Here is a 24,199-nt window from a genome sequence, read left to right as displayed (position 1 = left end):
TCATGAGTCTCAGATATAATTATCCACACTCTACAGATGAAAACACGGAGTTCTGGAGAGGTCAGTGCTTGCCTCAGCTACACAGCTGGGAAGAGCCACCAACAAGACAAAGAGTTAGGCCTCCCATGATTTTTCTCTGCGTCTTCCCCCATTAGTAACTTACTTGGCTCTGCTGACTATTAAAATAGCCTTCCATGTATCTAACTGAAATCCCTTGTTTCCTTTTATTTGTTTTTAATGGATATGAAAATAATGTTATATTGTTTCCCCAAATTCACAAATGTTGTTATTGTTATTTAAATAGCTCTGGTATGATCATTAACTTCTGTATCTGGTAACTGCGGGAGAAACATGCTTTATTTGGTCACCTCAGGGTCCACTTGGCTGTCTGGATAAAAACAATGACCCAGGAAAAATACTGAGACAAATGGTCCTGGTTCTAGACCCCTTCTCAGGGCAGCAGGTCATGCTGTCCCTACAAACGTTGGAGGACAAGGCTCCAGTCCTAAACCCTCACACCAAACAGAATCTCACAGAGGGCCCAGGGCTGACTCAGTCCACAAAGGGAAATAATGCTAGGCTTTCTGGATCAAACATGTTGTTGACTGCTAAAAGTCAAACGCTGAGCCCAACATGTTACATGCGACACCTCATTTAGTCCTCACAAAAATGCTATGAGAGAGGGAGAAGTATTACCCCAATTTTATAAATGTGGAGGAAACTCATCCCAGACAAGTTAAAAAAACGTGCCCAAAGTCACGTAGGTAGTGTCTAAGTCTATGTATGCGTCTCATCTCTGTACTCCTGCCTCCAAAAAGCCAAGCTTTTAATCTGCTTTCTAAACTGAAATACCTTCTTCTGTCTTCAAGGCAGAAAAGGTTACCGTTGAAAGGAATTAACTCTTGGCTAGATGGTGTGATTTTGGATACAGCATTTTATTTTTCTAAACCTCAGTTTCCTTTTTTATAAAATAGAGAAATTTCAAGCATAACCATTGCTCAGGGTTGTTATAAGGTCAAAATGAGATAAAAGTGCAAAGTATGATACATATTTGTGTTATATGACAATTCTACGGGGAAAAAAAATCTCTTGATGAGAAAGTAGTCAAAAAATTGCTAAACTGAACTAAACTGTCCGTGTCTAACTTCTAGGACGGTTGCCAGGCATGCCTCACAGCCCAAAGACGCCAATTAGATGCCGCGAAGCTAATTAGTGCCGTTTCAACTCCTGAAAACCCTACCGGACAGCAATGGTCCTCATGTCAGGAAATATTTCTAGCCCTTTACAACCTCTTTGCAGCCTCCGCTTGAGCATTTCCAAAGAATTCCCTATTGTTTTCAGTGCTGGGGAGCCACAGTGTGGTGTTTTCCCCACAAGAGCCTGGAAATAAGGGAAGTAATATTTCCTGCCTGACAGTTAAATTACAAAATTAACACGCAAAACGGGAAAATGTTTTGCCAAACTTAAATGCACCAGTTTAAACAATAATTTGTAAAGAGGTGACAGAATTCTCTCCAATCACCCAGCCGAAGGTGCAGCTCCAGGCAAAGTGGGCCACTGAAGCAACATCTGTGAAGAGGAAGCAAATAGGGCACGCAGGGAAAGAAGCAAAGTTAGAGAGGGCTGCCCGATGGAAAAAGAAGGGAGGGGAATAGTTTATGCAACATTATACCCAACACTGTTCAGGGGTATACTGGCCGTCTGTCACACTGAGAAAGATTATTCCTAAACTAAAGAAATTCTCCAACCACCTTAACTAAAAGGGACTCTTAGGAATAGCCATGGAGTATCAGGTCTCTTTAGCGAGGCTGACCCCTCCAACCAGAGAGCCAGCTTCTTCAACCCAACTGAAGAATGTGGCATGAAACTCTTTTTGCTTTGACTCCAAGTGGATTAAGGCAAACTTTTAATGATGACTTGCCTCGTCATGTAGCCTGAACAGGTAAGAAATGTGCAGACCATGCAGACTTTGAGTAATAAGCCTCATTTCCCAGTTACTGCTCACTGTAAATAAGTAAACTGCCGTGCAGAGGCCAACCGAAGTGACACGGGGCATTCCGTTCACCCAGGCAAAGGCTGAGAGTCTGAGGATTTCAGAAGTCTCAGATGCAGAACCCTGCAGAACCCCGCAGAACCCCGCAGAACCACGCAGAACCCCGCAGAACCCCGCAGAACCCCACAGAACCACGCAGAACCCCGCAGAACCCCGCAGAACCACGCAGAACCCTGCAGAACCACGCAGAACCCTGCAGAACCATGCAAATACGACCCAGCTCTGCTGCTTCGACCTCTCTGGAAAGATAAAACTCAAGCAGGGCCTAACTGTCATCAAGTCTAGTGCTAACTACAATCTGACGATCCCACAGACAGCAACCGTGCTCAGCAGGTAATGAGGGTGCCGTCACCAGTGTTCATGATACGCTGCTTTCCTGAGCAGAGGTACACAATTATCACACGTCACTCTGGAAAACACATGCAGGCAGGAGAACGCTAAGATGGCCCGATGTGAAAAGCCTTGCTTTTTTTCACTGAACTCTACGTGAGCACATTTTTTTAAATCTAGGGATCACTCCGTTAAATAATAACTATGACATTGCTTCCCCATTCCTTCTAGCAAAGTACTTAATTACACCAAGATACATGTATGTGTGGGTTATGCACAATTATATGCAGTCTGTGAAGAGAAATCTATACCCTCACTTATGAAATGATTTCTATGATACTCATGCCTTCCTTCCCATCCAGAAATCAAACTGCAAGTGACGTCTTTGCGCTTCGAAGGCTCATAAGCAGCACAAGCGAAGCGGTCGGCCGTGCTGATGGTTTAGTCAGTCCGTTCATAGCTGCCTTGCCACGGGAGGCTGGAGCGCACGGACATGAGAGTGGACCGGCGAACGAGGTCAGCCTGGAGGCAGAGCCCCGAGGAAGAAAGAGCCCTTGTGGTTTCTAACACAGGTCTGCGCGGGGCTCACAGAATGCGCAGGAACTCAACAACGGGCAAGAGCAGGTTCGGTTCAGGAAAACCAACCGGAAATTGCTACCAACCACCCCTTAGCGAGTCACAAGTAGGAAACATACGCGGGACGAAATAGGGAGTCTCTGCTGCACGGTGCCTACGCTCCATGTTGAGGATGGAACAATTCGTGGGCACGTGGACACACACATCACGGCAGACACATCATGGCCTCGAAAATGCAGGCGGTTGCCCGCTTCTTCACTTTGGGCACGTCACTACTCCTCTCTGAACTTCGGTTTCCTTATCCTTAAATCGGAGTCAATAATCATCCTTGCCCTGCCTATCTCATTCATTTCCTGCATGAATCAGGGTGGGATAACGCTTTGTAAACTCTAAACAGATGTCACTCACTGCTAGTGGCTTTTCGGTATGGAAAGTGTAGGTCAGCACATCATTCCCTCACAGCCGTGAAGTGGGGAAAATTAAGAAGGAAAAAAAAATGTCACCAACACCTTGTGTTCTTGGGTGTTAAAAAAAAAATACAGTTGCTGAAAGACCTTGATTTTTAAAAATTCTCTTCATATCGGCTTATACTAAAAACTAATCAAAATAAGCCTTTTATCACAAAAATGGCCATCATAATAAGCATTGTTGTGGTCATTTTAGGAAAATGCCAACAAAAGACATCAAAACTTGCTCACATGAGAACCAAATCTTAGCTATGTAGTAATTCTTAGCCATTTGTTTGTCTCATTACTTAATGGAAAATTAGTAACTGGGAAAAGGAGTGCGGTGGGGGGGAGGTAAAAGGATGTGAGTAAGAAAGGGATATTGGGAACAGCTGCCTATAGAAGAAGAGAAATGTTTCTGGCACAGCATTATTTTTTTCAAATTCTTTCTAGAATACTACATGAGTTTTAAATATCTTACTCTGCCATTCAGCTTTACAAATATCATTCAGATGTTGACCCACACAAGTCATGTCTACACATTCACACCAAACAATGGAGAATTTTAATGATATGATGCTTTGGAGCAAGGTACTGACGAGATAGCATTCAGTACGTCCCAGCTTCAAAAACACTTTAATTTCCTTGTACACACAAGGCTCTTCACTGGAGTTTCCAAGGCAAACCAGCGCAGTGGCATCCAGAATTGGCACAACACATATCAATCCATAATGTACTTGTCTAAGTAGCAAGATCTCCACAATCTCTAAGTATTATAAAGCCTAAGGACACCATCTGCCTCATTCGGCCCTATAAGCTTCATTTCAAACGAACCCTGAAGTAATAACACGCAATAGTTTATGATACCAAATTAATAAATATAACACCACATGATCAAAAACTATATATATATATATATATATATATATATGTATATCTCCCAATATATCTACTTGATTTCTACAGACCAAGAACATTAGATAATTTACTGTAGCTACAGGAGGTCTCCAGATGGCTGCCTGAGAAGCAGCCAGACATCACTTCTAGAGCCAGCAATGCATACTGGAGCCTTGTGGCACCAGACAACCAGGTTTGATCTGAGGATTTTAGGGGCACCAAGAGTGCTATCTCCATCCCGTCCATTCCCAGTCCTCTCCACCCCAAACTTACTTTCCACTCCTTCCAGGCGCTTAAGATCAAGAGAGGAACTTTTCAACTAATAATTTAATATAAGATATTTAAAATTCACACAGTCTAATTTGTCAGGTGGGAGAGACTCATGGCAGATTTTTGTGGCATGAGGTTTGGATAATAGAGAGAGAGGAGTTGAGAATAGGGACAACCAGAGATAAATGTCCCTACTTCACAATTTTTCTCAACCTTAACCCCTAACATATCAGGGCTTAAACTGCTACGAAACACCAAAGCAGAAACTGTGATAGGCTTTATTTTGATATGCCCTCTCTTTCATTTCTGTTAGTTACTCTGGAAGAACAAAACAATAAACTTTGTTATCTTCGGTTTTTAAGATGTTTCCAGGCAGGCATATCTTGATTTGGCTTAGAAATCACATAAAGTAGCTGAATACCTTATTTAATGGCCAAGAATTGTTGGTCTGATCTTATTTTTAGAATCACACTTTTAGCCTCATATTTTATAGTTTTACTATAAAAATGGTAATGTTTTTATTGACCCATACTTGAAAGTGACTTACTAATGTATATTCTTTGAAAAATTATTATGTCATTTAGGGTAACTTGTAGTAAAATGCTTTTCCCAATTACATATCCAATGGAATTGGTAATTTCTTTCATTACTGTCATCATTAATGCCATTGATTAAGATGATATATCCCACTGCTATAATCAGAATAATTGGATATCTGTGTTAACTAGATATTTGAGACCTAGATTTTTCTCAATAGTCAAGAATCCAAGGCTAATGGTGGAAAATTACACTTACAACTTAACTTAGTATTTGATTTCCTCCATCTTCCCCCGACTCCCATCCCTAGAACTCAGCTGAATAAGGAGAGAAGTACCCAAGTGCTTAAAATACCAGCAGGCAGCAGCCTCATACATCAGGCTCCTTGCAGGCTGAGGTTAAATCCCATCCATTCTCCTTCAGCAACAAAGTTAGGTTCACACTTTTCAAGCACACTTTTGGAGAAAGAATTTAATTCAGAACAAAAGGAAAGACTGGTTTTCTTTGAAATGTGTTTAGAATGGCAGTTAGTTTACACAAGAGAGAGGGGGAAAAAGGAGACTTCATAGCTTGCAAACACTGTCAGGTCCACAAAGTGTTTATTGATCTTTATATCAGGAAGAAACAATAAACTTCTCTTCTCCAGCATCCATGCTAGAAACTCCCTCATATGTGTCTGAAGCTTCAGATGAAACCACAATAGTCAGTTGCTAAAATTTACTCTTTCCCTCAGTCTGTGTTCCATTACAACACAATTATCTCATCATTATCACTCCTTACAATAAATGCCTTTAGAGGCAGATTCTTTTGTTAGGGAGGTAAAAGACATTTTCACTACTTGTGGCAAATTTTTAAAAGACACAATGATAGTAATTATAGCGACTCCAGATTTCTACTGAATGGCATTTTTAAACTCAGAATCCAATGACAGAGCCATTTCTCCTCTGCCCTACATAACCAATAGTAGATAGATAGACGCACAGATAACATACATGCATACATACATACATACATACATTTGTTACATAGATACAGAGAAATAAATAGGTAACTATCACAAATGCTCTTCAAATAAATTCATCTGTAAATACCATAATGAAAACACAATTTGAAACAATCCCTGCATCCTTTCCTTACTGAAAAGCAAATAAATTCCTTAAATTAAAAATCAAATATTTCATAAGACAACATTCAAAAATCAAGATATCTCTCATATACAAATCAAACCAATTACACAAGGAAAATGTGAAGCTGGAAGACAGAGTAATCCTGCCCTGGGAAAATTCAGTCAACAGGCATTTAAACAAGATACTTTTTTCTTCTGTTAAGGTCTCCAGAAATTTACTGAATTAGGATGACAGGCTTCTCGCTAACACAGTGGCAGGTTCTCCTTAAATTTGCTGTTGGGGTAATGGGAATTTTTCCTCCAAAAGTTCTTGCTTTCCCTTGGGGAGACTTGACTCAAGAAACTGGTTGGAAGAAAGATAAAATCTTTTTGAAGATTCAATCCTGAAATGTTTGCAACAGAATCGCAGAAAAAAAAGTGGGGCGGGGAGATTATAAGTGCCTTCCCGTGTAACTAAGACATCGCCAATTTCTGGCACAGAAAAAGCCAACAACAAATATCTATTCAATGAAGTAGTGTTGAAATTTTTTTTTAATATGGTTTGATCATATAGAAAAAACTTATTCCTCCTTCCCAGTACCTCACGTAAACAGACTGGAATAGCAGATTATCAGAGTAGTTAAGGAAAACCCAACACTATTTGGTTTTCCGTTCTGCTGATTACTAGCACCATTTTCTCCTGCACAGATCTTGTGTTTTGGCTCATGACACAATAAAGTCAAGCATGCACAGCGCACATATAGTAAACAGACGATGAAGGAATAAAAATAATAGGACATAATAATTACTTACGTCTGTATAATCTGCCTTATTTTGTTTTTGTTACCGCTACTGACTTTAATCCTCATTTGTTTCTCACAACATTTGTGTGGTACGGTTAGAATGAATATTCTTATGTGCACTGTAAAATTATTCATTCAACAAATATTTATTGACAAGCTACTGTGTGCCAGGCACTAGAAAACTGGGGATATGGCAGTATATAAAATAGACAAAAATCCTTGATTGATGAAATGGAGCAAAATTCATCCAGAAGAGGAAAAGGAGAGAGCCAATAAGCTACATGGGGTTGTGTATGCCCTGGCTGGCCTTATTTTACCTTCCACACGGCCTTTCACCTGCGTGAAATACATTTGATATAACAACAAAGTACAGTCCTACTCACTTGGCTCCTAATCCCCGGAGAGTTCCTTCCATTAGTGACCTTTCCATCAGGGTCAAAAAGAGCTCTAACACTAAACAAAGTCATATCAGACATGGCGAGGGTAAGAATAGGGGTTATATATATATAAAATATATATCTCAAATTACCTTTAAAACCGAAAGAGAACACACTAATACAAGCACAAATAAAAAAACAGCTCCTGCCACAAGCTATTTGGCTCATAAAATCTTATCCTTAAATGTATTAAAAGAAATCTGATGTTTTCAGATTGATAAAACAACCCAAAAGTTATATGCAGTAGAATACACAAATGAAAAATGTACTTTATGATCTGAGTATAAAATTTCCAAAGGGTGAATTAGTGACATTTCTGGCCTCATTTGACAACCCATCATCAGTGCAGCTACCATAGTTAAAATATACCTAGAGAACTGCAAATAGCATGACAATTTAAATTCGATACTCACTAGGTGTAAAAAGTTACTGACCAATCACTGAGTTATAAAATCAGGATGAGACTATAATAAAGTAGGTGTAAGTAAAACCAGACTCTGCCCGCTGCCTTTGCACCATACCCCTAGTCTGCCCGCCATATTGCTTTCCCCTTGGGTAGAGAGAAAGTATCCTCACACTTGGCAAAGAGGCTCACAAACATCGCTAGATCAATCCCATCCTTTGCCAAAGCCTATTTCTCTCATCCATCTCCAACCGTTTTTGACTATTCTGTTACCTTCTAACACGAGTCTCCACTTCCTTTTTTTTAATTATGTTCAGTTAGCCACTGTATAGTACATCATTAGTTGTTGATGTAGCATTCAATGATTCATTAGTTATGTATAACACCCAGTGCTCAACACAACATATGCCCTCCTTAGTACCCATCACCCCGTTACCCGCCCCCCCAAAACCCCAGACTGTTTCCCGGGGTCCATAGTCTCTCATGGTTCATCTCCCTCTCTGATTTCTCCCCCTTCAGATTTCCCTCTCTTCCCCTATGGTCCTCTGTGCTATTGCTAATGTTCACATATGAGCGAAACCCTATGATAATTGTCTTTCTCTGCTTGACTTACTTCACTTAGCATAATCCCCTCCATTTCCATCCATGTCAGTGCAAATGGTGGGTATTCACCCCTTCTGATGGCTGAGTAATATTCCATTGTATATATGTATGAGTCTCTACTTCTTTAATACACTTTGATTTGGTCTCACAGACACAGAAAACTGTTTCTCTTTTTACACTTGTGTTGCCAAAAGTCTTGGATGAGAGATTTCTGCCTATGAGATCCTTCGTATACTCATCATACATTCCCTCTTTAAGTAGGTTTCTATCTCAGAGGCGGGATGGACCTCATTTTTCTAAGGCCCCCAGCAGAATCTTGGTCTGGGCTTGAAAGAGCCATCCTTAAATTCTTATCATTTCACAAATATCAACCACGACAGCCCTTGCTCCCAGCGGCTCTCCAGCCACTTCCCACACCCGCAAGCAAACAAATGAAAAAGCTTCTGGGCACCTTTGCTCTGCGGGTTCTCTTTGTATCGTGTTTCTCAGTGCTCTGTTATTGTGTCTTTTTCTCTTTCACTCGGAGAGCTTGTCAGTTTTCACAATATTAGCTACTACCTCCACAAGCTCTTACCAAAACCGAATCCCAAAATCTCTAACGGTCCATTTATTGAGCGGCTTGCCTACCATGTGACAGGCACTGTGTGTGCCGAGGCTGGTGCTGGGGTACCCGCCAAGCCCTTAAAGAGAGCCATGCATTTGCACCTAAATTCAAAAAGTCCAAATCCAAGGTTATCGTGATAGTTCTCCCAATGCCACGTCCCCATTGCTGCCTGTGGCGCTCACATTAACGCTATCACGGTTCTCAGACCCCCTGCCGCAGGCTGGGCTCCCTGGGAAGCACGCTCCGGGAAGATCAGCGTGTAGAAAGCTTATGAGGAGGTGCTCCTGGGACCAACACCCAAGAACGAGTATAGAAGGAGGCAGAACGGGAGAGAGGGAGGAGCAGGACTGTAATGCAGGCTCAGGACAGGGCCTCCAGGGACGCTCCATGGAGCTCTCCCTTCAGAGCTGGCTAAGTGAGGACAGAAGATCAAGCCTCTTAGCCTCATGCTCATAGTCCCTGGAATGGGGCATGGCCGTGAGCAAGGCAGCTGTCTTCAGTCCAGGCAATGCATCCAGGGGACTGACAGCGGAGGGTGGCTGTTAGCAGCACGGCTGGCATCGAGGGGAATAAGCCCGTCATTTCTAAAGGGGCATCTGGGCGCTGCACCCAATGTCCACCACGCTCGCACAATATAGCGGCAGGAATACAGAGTACGCAGGCAAACACCCCAAGAATCTAGTCTCATGTCTATCAGTCGTTCACTGTGATCATAGGCAAGTTACTCAACTTCTCCAAATCTCTGATAACATTATTTTACAAAGTCACAGATATATAGTAGAAAACTTAAATGCCTAACCCTTGTTAATTCTTCTCCCACCCTATGAATTTAGTGGGGTTTTGTTTTTTGTTTAACTATGTTCTTTCTCTTCCAAGTGCTCTGACTTCTTTAAAAGGACACTTGCTCATTCAGTCCATAAAGATGCACCTTGAACCACCAGCCAGCCAGGACTGTTCAAGGCACTGCAGAGACCCCGTAAGCACCCCAGATGCCACCTCTGCTGGAGCAGGGCTTAAATTACAGATGCACATGTGCAACAGGCAAACAGAGAGGGTGACTTCCGACGGTGAGGCGAGACCGCCTGGCGGGGGAGGGCTGCCGTCTGCGGAGCTGCAGCCCCGTGGGAACAGAAAGCGAAGCAAAAGCAAAACTGCTGCACTGATGCTTCCGGGAAGCCTGATTTCAAATGAACCTTTTCCCTCTCTCCTCCCAAACCTCCCTTCCTCCCCCCTTATGCTCTTCTTTCAGGGACCCAGTACCACCCTAAAAACATGACTAACACAGCACATACACAATTCCTGTCAAACTGACTAGATCTCAGGGGTGCCTGGGGGGCTCAGGAGGTTAAGTGTCTGCCTTCAGGTCAGGTCATGATCCCAGGATCCTGGGATGGAGCCCCAGGTCAGGCTTTGCCCAGCAGGGAGTCTGCTTCTCCCTCTCCCTCTGCTGCTCCCCCTGCTTGTGCTCTCTGTCAAATATATAAAATCTTAAAAATAAAAATCAGTTAAAAAAAAAAAGAAAGAAACCGACTAGATCTGTATTTCCCTATAAACCCCCCCAAGTCCCTTCCCCATGGGTGGGCTTGCAGTTTTGAACACCTTCGCCTGCTGCAGCCTGTTTTGCCCCGCAAAGCAATAAAGCTGTTGTTCCTCTTTATACCCAAACTCCGTCAGAGGTCAGAGGGTAGGTTCTTTGATGTCTTGTAGACCAAGGTGGGGCGTCTCTCCTGCAGCACTGTTACGAGTATCTAATTAAACAAAATGTGTACAGCACTCAGCATGGAGCCCGGTATGTGGTAAGGGCTTGATCAGTGAAAACTATTATTATTACTATCATCATCCTCATCATCAACATCATGATAGCTTCAAATGGCCTTTTTATATACAAACCCTTCCTTTGTCCATGTATCTTCTGCATCATGCCAAATAAGGAAAGGCTGGGGTAGGATGGGAAGGAAAGACAGAGGGAGGGGCCGAAGTAGCTGTCATGTACATCATTTGGTAATTTCTTAAATGTGGTTTTATGTTTTTTAAATCCAAAAGGACCATATGGAATTTCTGTCTGAATGTCCCACTTCATGAATGTTTAACGCATGCTGAATGAATCACTAAGTGCTCATTTGCTAAATACATGCTCTATGAATGAATGAATGAATGAATGAATGAATGAATGAATGAATGTGAGAGGTAAGGGAATGCATGAATGAACAAGAGGCCAATGAGATTGCGTTTGGTTTTTAGATTTCTAGGACAGAATTCCTGGAAGATTTCATAACCCTGAAAGGTTGCATACCCCAAAATGTTGAAAATATTTCCCATAGAAAACACAAGAATGCTGAACAACATACTACCTGTAACAAAAGGGAGTATCTATAGGTTTCGCCAAAAATTGTGGCTGAACGTATCAGGACATGTGATTAACAATATGCAGATTGGTAAAACAGCTAGTAAGTAAGGGTTGGAGAAAGGTGCTAACATTGATTATTTACGGTATTCAAAATATTATGCTATCATTATCCTTCTCATCTTCATAATCTAATAAATCATTACCTTCATTTTATTAGCACCATACTCTAACCAACTGAGCTAACCAGCCACTCGTTACTGTCGTTTTACAGTTAAGAAACTGAGTCTCACAGAGGCTTATCCAAGAATGCAAATAACGACCGGAGTTTGTGTATGACACCGAAACCTGTTCTTTCCCCAGAATGTAGGAAATAAAGAATCTAAACCAAGCCTTGGTCCTCAAAAATTCAGCATAGCAGCACAATGAAGTAATTCATAATAGTTAAACGCAATGTCTCCAATTCACTATTCACGTTTTATTACATATTTACCCTTAAGTAAGAAATTCATATTATTATATATGATTTCAGAGATGGGAAACAGAGACGGAAGTTATTTCCCCAAAGTCAAATTAAAACACAAATCAGAATGCAGCATTTATTGAATTGTAGCTTACACACACACACACATATTTGTCAAGAAAACAAGACAAGCACATTAGCTAAATGATAAAGAGAACTCTAAACATTAAAACTTTCTTTCAAAATCCACCCCTCCCTAGCCTCCCCTTGCCTAAGAGACCCCTGCTGAGCTCTCCCGCGCCTCCACGTGGAAGAACTGTCCTGTTAGTCAACATCTGATCATCTAGGACAGTCCACTTGGCAGAATGTCCAACACACTATAGCACGGCGGTCATTACAATGCATAATGATGACACTGAAACCCTCGAGACAGGCTCTGGGATTATCAAAGACTGATTAACACAACAAGAATTGCTCAACCCTGAAGAGTGTTTTATTGAATTTCATCTATTCACCAATTGCTACTGCATATGTAACAGTTTGCTTAGAATGTTTGGTTGACCAAAAGTATTTTTTTACTTTTTCAGGTAAGAAAATATCTGCTGGTAAAAGAAAAAGAGAGAGAGATAGAGAGGGAGAGAGGGAGAGAGAGAGAGAGAGAGAAAATACTGTGTTCTCCAATACAATAGGAAATGTGTTGGTAGCCACCATTACTCGAAGTTCTATAGGCTCTCTTACTCAAGTAGCAATGTATCAAGTCTGAGCAGAGGGAGACCTTATTGTGTAGCAACTAGGAGCCCATAAATAATGCAATGAATGATGTAACTGAATGTTCTCCTATGTTTCAAGGATTAATTCTAACTCTGGAAACATCATGTAAATTCTAATCAAGCAGTTAGACTGAGTTTCTCACTCACTAACTCGTTATGAGTTATTGATTCTGGGTTTGTTTGGGTTTTTGTTTTTTGTTGTTTTTTTGGGGGGGAGAGGGGAGGGAGGATGAGCTGGGGGGACCATCAGCTATTCTAACAGAATGAATTCACTAGCAAAAGAATAAAACCCAGATATAAATTAAATAAGCTTGATATCAGATCTGCATTCAATCCAGGATGGCTAGAAATGCCTTTGGATATTACAGTCTGCCCCACTGATATTCACTCTCATTATTTCCCCAGACAAAAAACCCTCCACTACAATGATTGCGCCCAACACCTCAAACTCAATCTGACATATAGGCCTTTTAATATAAAATGCATACCTTTAATATAAAATGCATACCTTCACCATTTCACACCTCTCCAAGTCATACTCACTATCTCAGTTTAGGCTGCAAATTCATTATCTCCAACCTCAGCTGGGCCCTCAAAAAATACCCGATAATACATCTACCTGATCCTGGTCAGTTTTCTTCTCCATTCCTTCTATCAACAATTTCTAAGTCTATCACTTTCTCAAGGACTCTATCCCTCCAGGGCCAAGCACAAATGTGGGGAGGGACACAGGGAGAAGGGGAGAGAATCTTAAGCAGACTCCCCACTGAGCACAGAGCCCAATGTGGGGCTTGATCACAGGATGCTGACATCATGACCTGAGCTGAAATCAGGAGTCCAACATTTAATCAACTGAGCCACCCAGGCACCCCCAGTGCAATTATTATGTCTATAGTGGTTACTGTAGGATAGGTATGTGGATGTGCTGGTTTGTGAAGATTTTTATTTAATAGAATGTTTGATAACACAGGATTTCTTATGCAACTGAAATAATGAATAAAATAGCATAGTGGAGATACTATTTCTGTGTCTCATAGAGATCCACATTTCTTTAACAGAAAATATACAAATGCCTATAAGTGAGGGCACACATGCTCCCCCACACAGTTACTGCGTCTACGTGCATTTAAGATAATTAAAGATAATCTACTAACTGGCATAAAATCTATAGATTACTGTGAAGCACAATAAAACACACAATGCAGGAGTGTTCTGAAAATATTAAAGCACTCTAAAATGTGTTATAACTATATTTACTATTTTTTGAATTCAATTAGCCAACATACAGTACATCATTGATTTTTGATACTATATTTACTCTTACTTGTGATTGAGCAAAAACTACAGTCAGAACAATTAAAATAATCAACTAAAATATGGCAGCACAAGGGGCACCTGGGTGGTGGTCAGTTAAGTGTCTGCCTTCAGCTCAGGTCATGATCCCAGGGTCTTGGGATCCGGTGGGGCTGGGAGCTCAACAGGGTGTCTGCTTCTCCCTCTCCTTCTGCCCCTCCCCCCGCTTGTGCGCATGCTCTCTGTGTCAAATGAATAAATAAAATCTTTTAAAAAATAAAATAAAATAGGGGCGCCTGGGTGGCACAGAGGTTAAGCGTCTGCCTTCGGCTCAGGGCGTGATCCCGGCGTTATGGGATCGAGCCCCACATCAGGCTCCTCCGCTATGAGCCTGCCTCTTCCTCTCCCACTCCCCCTGCTTGTGTTCCCTCTCTCGCTGGGTGTCTCTATTTCTGTCAAATAAATAAATAAAATCTTTTAAAATAAATAAAATAAAGTAAAATAAACAAAATAAAATATGGCAGCACAAAATCATGGTAGCCTACAAAGCATTACCAGATACACCACAAACTCTACAAGGATTTATTCAACATTCATTCATTCTCCTAACATTTATCGAGTGCCTTTATAAATCTGACTTCCTGCTAGGCACGGACATACATAGATCTCTGTCTCGAGGAGGCAGAATAAACCAAAATCACATTACGACACAGTAAGTCCTATTATAGAGATAGAGCGATAACTTAGTGTTCCATAGGGAAAATAATGCAGTGACAAGACACAAGATGGATGCATGTCTGTCTGTCTGTCTGTGGTTGTGTGTGCACAAAACTAATTAGAAAAACCATTCTCTCCCAATATTACATTGGAGGGTTCATGCATGAAGAATCAAGGGCATAAAGCAACAAGAAATGGAAGCATGTTTTAGAACATTTTTATTTCCTCCACCGGACACAGCAGACTCACACATAACAAATATAGTACAGTAAAAGGAAAAGGAGTCAAGGTGACTTCAAGGACTTACAATTAAGATAGCATCAGGATTTCCACACAGACAGTCTCCTCTTATGACAGACTGGTTCTATGGATCACCATTTATTTGGAGAGTTCAACTGGACTCCTACCCAACTTAGCCCCCGAATGAGGGAGAATGGCTAATTGGCTACAGATGTAGATATATGCAACCATGACGGTATTTGCCATGTTTTGGTAGGGTTTGAAGGGTGGTTCTATATGTCTGCTATCTGAATGTCCTATTGCTTCTTTTCTAGGAAAATATTCTTTTCCTGGCATCCAGATCTGTTTCTTTCTCCCTTCACCTTTAAGAAAGAAAATGTATTGGCATACAAACAAGTCGTTGCTCCAAAAGGAACCAGTAGATGGAACATTTGAGAAATGCCATGTCAGTCTCACTTGGAAAACCAGACACTGAGTGTAATGTCAAGTGGACCCTCAAAACAACCCTTCTCCTCCCTTCCCCTCCCTTCTCCTCTACTCTTCCTAACAGTTTTGAGTAGCTGTTTCTGTCTTCTGAGGCAAGAGGGCACAGGACACTGACGGCAATGACATGTGACCTACTGAACATGAACTTGGGGAAGCTAACAAAGCATCCTCAGGAAAAATGGGAAGACAGTCACAAATAATCGAAGGTACAAACAGTGATACCTTTCACCACATGACCAATAAGATTATTTTGAACACAAACGATGTAACATAAGATGTGACTCCAAGTCACCACCTTTATTCTGTCCCTCTTAGGGTAGTAATTGCCTGGGACATATTCACCCCAAAAGAGTCACTTCCAGATTCATTCCTTCCAAAAAAAAAAAAAATCAGTCTGCGGAACTCACTGAGCCTAGATCAATGACCCCGAAGGTACAGAATTCAGTGCCTTTTGGCACAACTTTGGTGTGCCTAAATCACCTGGAGTTTGGTTCAAAATTGAGAGTCCCGGCCCCTCCCCAGAGCTACAAAGGAGACCTTCTGAGGAAAGGGTCGGGGAATCTGCATTTTCACACCTTTCTTCAGGTATTCCTTATGTTCACTGAGGTTTGATAACCACTAGCTTAAAGGAAGAACTGTTTAATAAGCGTCAAATAAAGCCTGTACAGAAAGTGACTTCTCACTGTTCTATTTATAGGAATGTTCACTGTTTCTCAATTCTCCATGACAGCCCAACAAATCTCCAAGCTTCGGAGATATTTCCAGCTCCCCTACTTCCTAAATCACTCTAGTCTGGAATTTTCGATTTTATGAGGTGCTCTTTGCTTACAGCACATACTTTTAGGTCTTCAGATCCTGTCCCGAAGCGATATTTGAGGAGCAAGATTATGTCATCCCATCCCCTAACACTGCATTTTTGGCAGCAGTAGCCCACTTGCTGACAAACATTTTTCTCTCGTTTTGGAGAAAACTGTACAAAAAGTCTAAGCAGAAAATATAAGGAAAGTGGAAGAGAGTCATCACATTTACCTAATTCCTTAAAATACAAAAGGGCCACTCCACAAGTTCCAGGAGGAAGAAACTCCTCCATCTGCTCTCTCTGAACACGACTGCGCTACAAAGTTTGGCTTTACATGGCAGGTGTAAGTAAAATTCCAACAGGTTTGCATACTTGAAAGCATCCCTCACAAAATCTAAATACTTTGTTTCGATGGAACCAAATATAACACAAGAAAGATCAAGCACAAAAGAAATAATGTAATTGGACGATTAAACAAAGAACGTCCACTCATTTGTTCAGAGCATTTTATGGAACACCCATCAGGTATCAGGCACTGTACTAAATATGGGATAAACACAAGAGTCTCAAGGTAAGAGAATTCAGAAAGAGGAACTTTAAATTTTGAGCCACCTCTCTAGCTCATGCATCAAATAAGCACCTGCAGAGAAACCTAGTCACCAGACAGCCCTAGCAAATATTCTCTCCACTTACGTCCGTTAATTCTTTTTTTCCTCCTAGATAGGTCTGAAATTCCAAAAGAGATCATTCTATCTTCTTGCTAACTCACAGCAAATGACCTGTATATCTAGAGACAATGCATTTATTTTATTATCATACTCAATGAAATACGTGGGTTTTTTTTTTTTCAGTTTTTCCCCTCAGCTCCCTATGATACAGGGAACAAGACAAAATAAAGGAGAATGAGAAGAGTGATGACGATGTAGAAAGAAACATGTAACAGTACTCTCCCCACATGTGCCCGAGTATTTCAAGTAGATAAATCACATACTAAGAAGTAATATATAATCACTTATCATCTCTATCCACAAACTAATAATCACCAAGGGCACGTCCCATTGTCCAAATTCATCTTCAGAATAAAGGCTTAACAACTGAGCCAGTAGCCAAACATGAATAGAGCGCCGTATACAAAACACAAATGCCGTTAGCTGGGTCACTCTTGCACCTCACAGTTGCCTAAACCCCTGAACACGTGTACAAACTAGTTTGAATGCAATGGATGGGGGGAGCTTGAAATTCTCGGACAAATAAAATAAGCAGTTTCTCTGTCACCTCTTTCTTTTCTTTCTAATCTTGGAGTAGTTTATTGTGAAATACCCACATTCCACCAAATATATGTCCTTGTATTTTTAGAGAATTTACAAGAATGGTTTTCATCTTGCCACATAGCATTCAGCAGTTTGCTGGAAATATTTGAATCTGCAATGATTACATATGCTTTTGCACACACAGGAGTCCTGGCCAGGGAGCCAAAATGGGATTCCAGCTTTAATTTTTTTAATGGATTGGCTGGGCAATGCCAACAAAATAAACTCCTTCTTATCACTTTTTTTTTTTTTTTGGTATATGACACCAGTTAACCCATAAATTCTTTCCATAAGGTTACTAGCAAGTGAATTATTGAAGAAGAAGAGGAAGAGGAAGAAGGAGGAGAAGGAGAAGAAGGAGAAGAAGAAGAAGAGGAAGAAGGAGAAGAAGAAGAAGAGGAAGGAGGAGACGAAGAAGAGGATGGAGAAGAAACGAAAGAAAAATTTTAGATCATTTGGAGACATTCAACTTTGGTTGAAATTAACGGATTTTGGTCTGAAGCTAACGTTTTACTGGTTGAGGAGTCTCACAAAGTATAGTCCTCCTCTTTCATAACAAATGTACAAGGTAATTATTATTCATATGCCACAAAATATGCAACCAAGGCTCTGAGAAGGTAGGAGTTGCCTTTTCAGGGTCTCACACGTACTAAGGGGCTCATCAGAGACTTATTCAAACCCACAGCTGTCGAATTCTTAATCCTTCAGCTCTGCCGTATTGTTTTCCGATGATTAGGGAGGTGGTAGAAAAAAGCCCTAGATGGCCATTAAGTTCTGATTTCAGATTATAGCATCTAATTTCTACAAATATGAAAACCTAGAACTACTAGAATACCTTTTGTCTAACTTTTTAATTCTAATGAATGTGTTGCTCAGAACTTTATTACCTAAATTGAGGCCCAAATTGTAAAAATAAGATATGTAAATTGATGAAACATCCTATCTCACAAATATACTTTATTTTTCATTATTTACATGTTAGTAACATGGTCACATTCTAAGGTTTTTTTAAGGATTTATCCATGTCAGAGAATTCATTTTATTTAATATCGGGGGAGGTTAAACATGTATTTTTTATATCCTTCCACTTTTTCCTAAGCGTGTATCAATATCATTTTCTTTCCACAAATAATTAAACAATGTCTGTTTTTTTTGCTCCTTGAATCCAGGCTTCCCTTCCATTTTCTTTCCTCACTGTTCTCTCAGTTCCTTGGACTATTCTCCATCAGTAGCTCTCCTCCCCTTATGTGCCACCCTTCCAGTCTTGTGACTTTTCTTCCTGCCATTCTGCTCCCCATAGCTTCTGGAGTCTTCAGAGCCACCTGCAAGGCTGTAACAGCCCATAGTTCTTTGACAAGAAAACTAGGGAAGCCATGGCCTTAAATTGGTCTCCTGGAATATCTTCACTGACAGGCCGATATTAGCAAACCCCAAACCAATAAGTAACAGGGGTCTAAGTGATAGGGTTCTCAGCAACTCCCTTTTATAAGAACAAAATAGAAATAAATGAGTTACTAAATTCACCCTTGATGTAAAATCCCCAGCTGTTTCTCCATATGTGTTCCCAAGTAAATGATTTCCAAATAAATAATGTAATAAGCGATTATGCACCTTCAGCAGGGCCTTAAGGTTTATTTTTATTGTTATGGCTGTGCCCCAGAGATTCACAGGGAACAAAATTATCCAAAGTGAATGATAAATGAACTTCCTCTAGACAGCTCCAAGACAATTGGAGTTCTTACATTTTCCTTCAATACAGCTTCCTTAAAATAAAGGCTTATAATTAAAGAAGTTCCATCAGTCAAAGATGGGGAATGTTTTGTTTGGAATTTGTATTACCAGCACTTTGCACAATACTTGCCACCCAGTAGAGCCACAAATATTTTTTAATGATTGCATGGAATAAATAGTACCTTGATGTCCCTACTTAGGAAAGTAATCTACTCTCTTCAAAGTTTTAAAACTCATAGGTGCCTGCTTTTCTTGTATATGCCCTTATAACTGTTTACCAAAAGCTTGAAAAATATGTCTTCACAGAATGCAAGAGCAGGGAAGGATTGTAAGTATGACACCTTATGGACAACAAGTCTTCTAGAGAGTGAAAGTCATGTGCACAGAGATATGTAAGTAGCTAGTCATCCAAGGCACAGGGAACGAGAACCAGGTCTCCCGAATTCTGGAATCTTTTCAATTTCATCAATTCAATTTACTTTTCTTATTAAAATGGTACGATGTATTTTAATGTTTATAGCCAATGCATCTAAAAATGACTGTCAAAATATCAAAAACCTGAGTTAGGATTTTCCAATGATCAAACAACTAGCTTAATTACTTGGCAATATCCTCGTGTTTATTAAATTCATTTCCTCCTTGCAGATTATTCTGAATAAAGGACCAATCTCCAGTGACTGAGACGACATTCCATGATGGAGCCACTAAGAAGGCAGGAGCTTGCCCTGTAAGGACAGTTTCTCCCGAAGCATACTGTGACAGGATGTAGAACAGCTTCCCAACACTCCAACAGCCAGAAATTCCCACCTCCGAATTAGAACAATTCTTCGTGAAATTATTCATTTAAAAAATAGTCATTCAGGGGCGCCTGGGTGGCGCAGTCGTTAAGCGTCTGCCTTCGGCTCAGGGCGTGATCCCGCCGTTCTGGGATCGAGCCCCACATCAGGCTCCTCCTCTATGAGCCTGCTTCTTCCTCTCCCACTCCCCCTGCTTGTGTTCCCTCTCTCGCTGGCTGTCTCTATCTCTGTCGAATAAATAAATAAAATCTTTTTTAAAAAAATAGTCATTCAGCTCCAATGAAAGAGAATGGCGAAGACATCATTTGTCTCCCCAAGTGTTTTCAGAGAAGTTTAGGGTACTGACCACGTAGGAAAATGAATCTACTGAAACTTCTTGAAGCAATGTTCTAGATTGCCAAATGAAAACACAGGGATGGTGATCACAGAAATGTCACTGCTCTGAAATATAATCTTTGCGTCGTCTTTGTGTTACCAAGTCCAGAGGTGATATAGTTAGCCAATCCAAATTTGCTTATCCATCCCTTATGAGACTGAAAAGATTTATATTGTATTTACCTGTACGTTGTCAGCATGCCGGCTAATAGACTTCTTATCCTTATCTTACCATAACCATTATGTGGGTACATGCTTTGTATCCGTCAAAAAGCTAGTCTCATTTAAATTTGATTTATAAAATGTAAAAGCCAGAAACTATTTCCTCCCTCTTATTCTGGCAGTAAATACTCGGATTCGGTTTCGTTTCTCTACCTCTCACATAAGTTGTTGAGAATAACCTTCAGTTACACTGGCATTCCCAGAGGCACACGCCACAGAGACTTGTAAATTCTGATTTGTAGGCAAAAAGAAAACTCAGAGATTATAAAAACCACCTCCCCAAACTAGTCATTATCTTCAGTGAAATCATTGTATCAGATACAAATCTGCTGTATTGAGGAATTACTACATTGTACAAACGTTGCTTTAGATACTAACACAAAACTACAGACCTGCAGGATTACTGTCCTGCTTTCATAAAGCCTTATAATTTCAACAATTTGCAACATCAAATAATTTCTAAGATTATGCTTCTTGGGAAATATTTGCAGTAAAGAATAGCAAACAATAACCAACCCGTTCTGAGTTTTGTTACTAGGTTATCAGTGGAAGATGTGGCAAAAGATACCTTGAAGAGAAAATGCACAAGGTAAAGAAGATGACTCAGAGTAGCTTCATTGCTAAAAGAAAGAAGAGGTCGTTCTTCATTAATGCAAGGGCCACGGAGATATTTGTAGGACTGTCTGGTACTAATACCCTGTCCCTCAGGATCCCACTCTTTCTCAGGTCCCTCCTACCCTCAACTGCAAGAGGACTTTGAAAAGTGAGACTCCAGAGTAGTCAAATAAGATCAATGTTCCCATTCATTTTAGAAACTTGGGAAAAGTAAGAGGAGTCCCGGGGGCACAAAGGTAAAAGTTCCGTCAGGAACTGAAGCCCTTGGACCCAAGACCAGCATGAGACTAAAAGCTGGACGGAGGTTTGACACTGAATCTCCTTAAGATTCTGTCTGCAGTGGAGTGGATTCCTTCAAAACAGAGCTCGTCGGTCAGAGAAAGACGGGAACGCAGGTCTGGCAACCCCGAACAGGTACAAGTCTAGAGCAGCTGAATAGCCTGAGCAGGAATGAGGCAGGAGTGCTCTGGGAAAAGGTCTAGAACGCCGGGGAGTCTGGAATACACCTTGAACTGTGATACAGACATCCCGAATGAGCACAAGCTTAGAGAGGGCCAAGAAGGCAGCGACGAATTCAACAGATAGTTATGAAGAGTCTAACAGAAGGTAGCCACGACAAAATGAGGGAGAAAGCAGCTAAGAGCCCAGGGAAAAGGCAGTGAAGGAGGAGGTAGGGGTAGAAAACCTACCTAGAAAAGCAGACACCTGCTTTACCCAGAGAAGAAAGCTGAGCCCGTAAATGCTCAGGGGTGAAAAGAAAAAAGGCAGTGGGGTGGGGAGAAAACAAGAGGCTAGAGGTTTCATCATTTGAAGGCAACTCAAAAAAGTATCTGACAGCCAGTTCCTGAAGATTCTTGAGAAAGGGGATGCAACACAGAAGGCAGAGAGCCTGTGGAATGCAAAGATGTCAGAGAAGGTCACACGAAGACCAAGAGTGTGGGGGGGAAAAAAAAGAGCGGAAGAGCTTCCTGGAAGGGGCAGGGGCTCCTTTGGGATCCTGGAGAACAGCGATGAAAGACCCAGAAAGGGGAAGTGCAGAACAGCGCCTGGGAAAGTTTGGGGGAAGAACAGGTGGGTGTGAAGGAGCCCTGGGGCCGCCAGGGTGACCGACACCAGGCCGGGTGCACGGCTTAGGGGTGGGCGTCCAGGCCCCTGAATCCGGACCCCGGAAGAGCGAGCCTCCCCCTCGCGCCCGCCGCGCTCTCACGCCCCCCTCCGGCGGGGCGCAGGGGTCCGGGGCGGCCGCGGCCGCGGGGCACCCAGGTCAGGGGCGCGGCCGGCTCGCCCCCCAGCGGCCGGGCTCGGCGCGCACGCCCCCGCTCTCCCGGCGCCAACTTTCCAGATCCCCGCGCTCGGCCCCGCTCACCGAGGGCGCCGTTAGGCGGCTGATGCTCTCGCCGAGCGAGTCCAGGTTGACCCGCCTCCGGCGCTGCGCCCTCCTGGCCCCGGCCGTGGCGGCGGCGGCGGCGGCGGCGGCGGCAGCGGCGGCGGAGGCGGCCGGGGCCGGGGCGACGGCGGCAGCCGCGCGGGGCTCGGGCGGCCCGGGCGGGCTCCGGCTGCCGTTCCAGCAGAGCCTAGACAGGGGGCACTCCCCCTCCTCCTCGGGGCTGGTCTCCAGGTAGTCGGAGCCCAGCGAGCTGAAGGACTCGGACGAGATCTTCCTCCGAGACATGCTGCGGGCGGCGCTGCGGCGGCCGAGGCGGCGGCAGCGGCGGCGGGGACGCGGGAGGCGGCGGCGGCAGCGGCGTTGGGACCGCCGGGCGGCGGCGTTAGGCGCGTCGGGGCCCCGGGGCTCTGCGGTCGCGCCCGGCCGGGAGGGAGTCCCCGGAGCCGCGGAGCCCGCAGAGGCGGCTGCTCATGGCGGGAACTTGGGGCCCGGGCGCGGCGGCGGCGCCGGGCTGGGCTAGGGGCCGCCGCCGCCTCCGCTGCTGCTCGCGCGGCGCCGCCTCTGCGCTCGCCTGGGCGCCTGGCAGTGCGCCGCGCTCCCGCTCGCAGGGCGGCTGCGAGTGTGCGACCGCGGACGGCGGGGCGGCGGAGCTGCGGCCCGTGCGGTCCGGGAGGCAGAGCTTCTGCCGCCCGCGCGCCGATCTCACCCCCCTTCCCCTCTCTCCTCCCGCCCCTCGCCTCCCGCCTCTCTCCCCTTGCTGCCCGCCTCCCTCCTTCTCCCTTTATCGTCCCCCCCCCCATGCGCTCCCTCCGCCGGCATCACGTGTCGCCATCATACTCATTGCGAGTCTCTGCCTCGCCTGTCGCCACGTTTCAGGAGCAACGAGGACACTTGGTTGCCGTCCTCTGTGCGCCCTCCCCGCTCCCACCTTCCCCTCCTCCGAGGAGGAGCGCACGGTGGCTTGGATCAGGCCAAAGGGCCCCAGCCCCAAACACCCCAGCCCTGGTCCGCTGGAGAGGCAGCCGAGGAGCGGTCGGGCCGCTCTGGGTGCTGTGCGGGAGAGGGGCGCGGGGCGAGGGCGGAAGACCTCCCTCTGGAGCCACCTCGGGGAAGCCTGAGGGCGCGAAGTGGGGGAGTTACGGTCCATTGCTGACCTTTCCCTGCCTTCCTCCGAGTTTATTTAAGTTCTGAGGTGAAGGGGAGAGGCCAGTGCTTCCAGCCTGCCCATTCCAGAGGAAACGTTTGCAAGGGAAGGGAAGGGGAGACGTATTGGCACCCATCCTGCTGGAGCCGCTTGTGGGGCTGAGCGTTCGCCTGGGTCGAGGCCGCGTGGGCTCGAAGGGAGCCCAGGGTCGGGAGGCAGCGAATGAGGACAGCATCTGCTGGGCGAAAGCCCTGTTGCTGAGCGTGCGCGGGCTGGGCGCGCGGGGCTCGGGGCTCCCGCCGGCGCCGCTCTGGTGCTGGACAGCTCCGCTCGCCACCTGCAGCCGCGTTGGCCGGCCTCGCGGACCGGGGACAGTTCCTCTGTAGACCCCACTACCTAAGACCCGGACGGGGGAACACGGGGGAGTGATTCCGTGCCTCTC

General features: G+C 43.7%; 1 protein-coding gene across 1 annotated transcript in view; it reads right to left on the bottom strand.

Moving 5' to 3' along the window:
* Positions 1-23,342, bottom strand: part of GUCY1A2 (guanylate cyclase 1 soluble subunit alpha 2) — a 318,781-nt gene extending 295,439 nt beyond the window's left edge. Inside the window, exon 1 of the mRNA XM_045797680.2 lies at positions 22,593-23,342. Within this exon, the coding sequence (XP_045653636.1) occupies positions 22,593-22,898 (306 nt within the window). The 5' untranslated portion in view covers positions 22,899-23,342. The remainder of the gene's footprint in view (positions 1-22,592) is intronic.
* Between the last annotated feature and the right edge of the window lie 857 nt (positions 23,343-24,199).

This window comes from Ursus americanus, chromosome 16 (assembly GCF_024610735.1).
Source record: "Ursus americanus isolate L20-20 chromosome 16, mUrsAme1.1.p, whole genome shotgun sequence".
Taxonomy (NCBI): domain Eukaryota; kingdom Metazoa; phylum Chordata; class Mammalia; order Carnivora; family Ursidae; genus Ursus; species Ursus americanus.
Note: the sequence above shows the minus strand (reverse complement) of the source record. Positions and strands in the feature narration are given on the sequence as shown.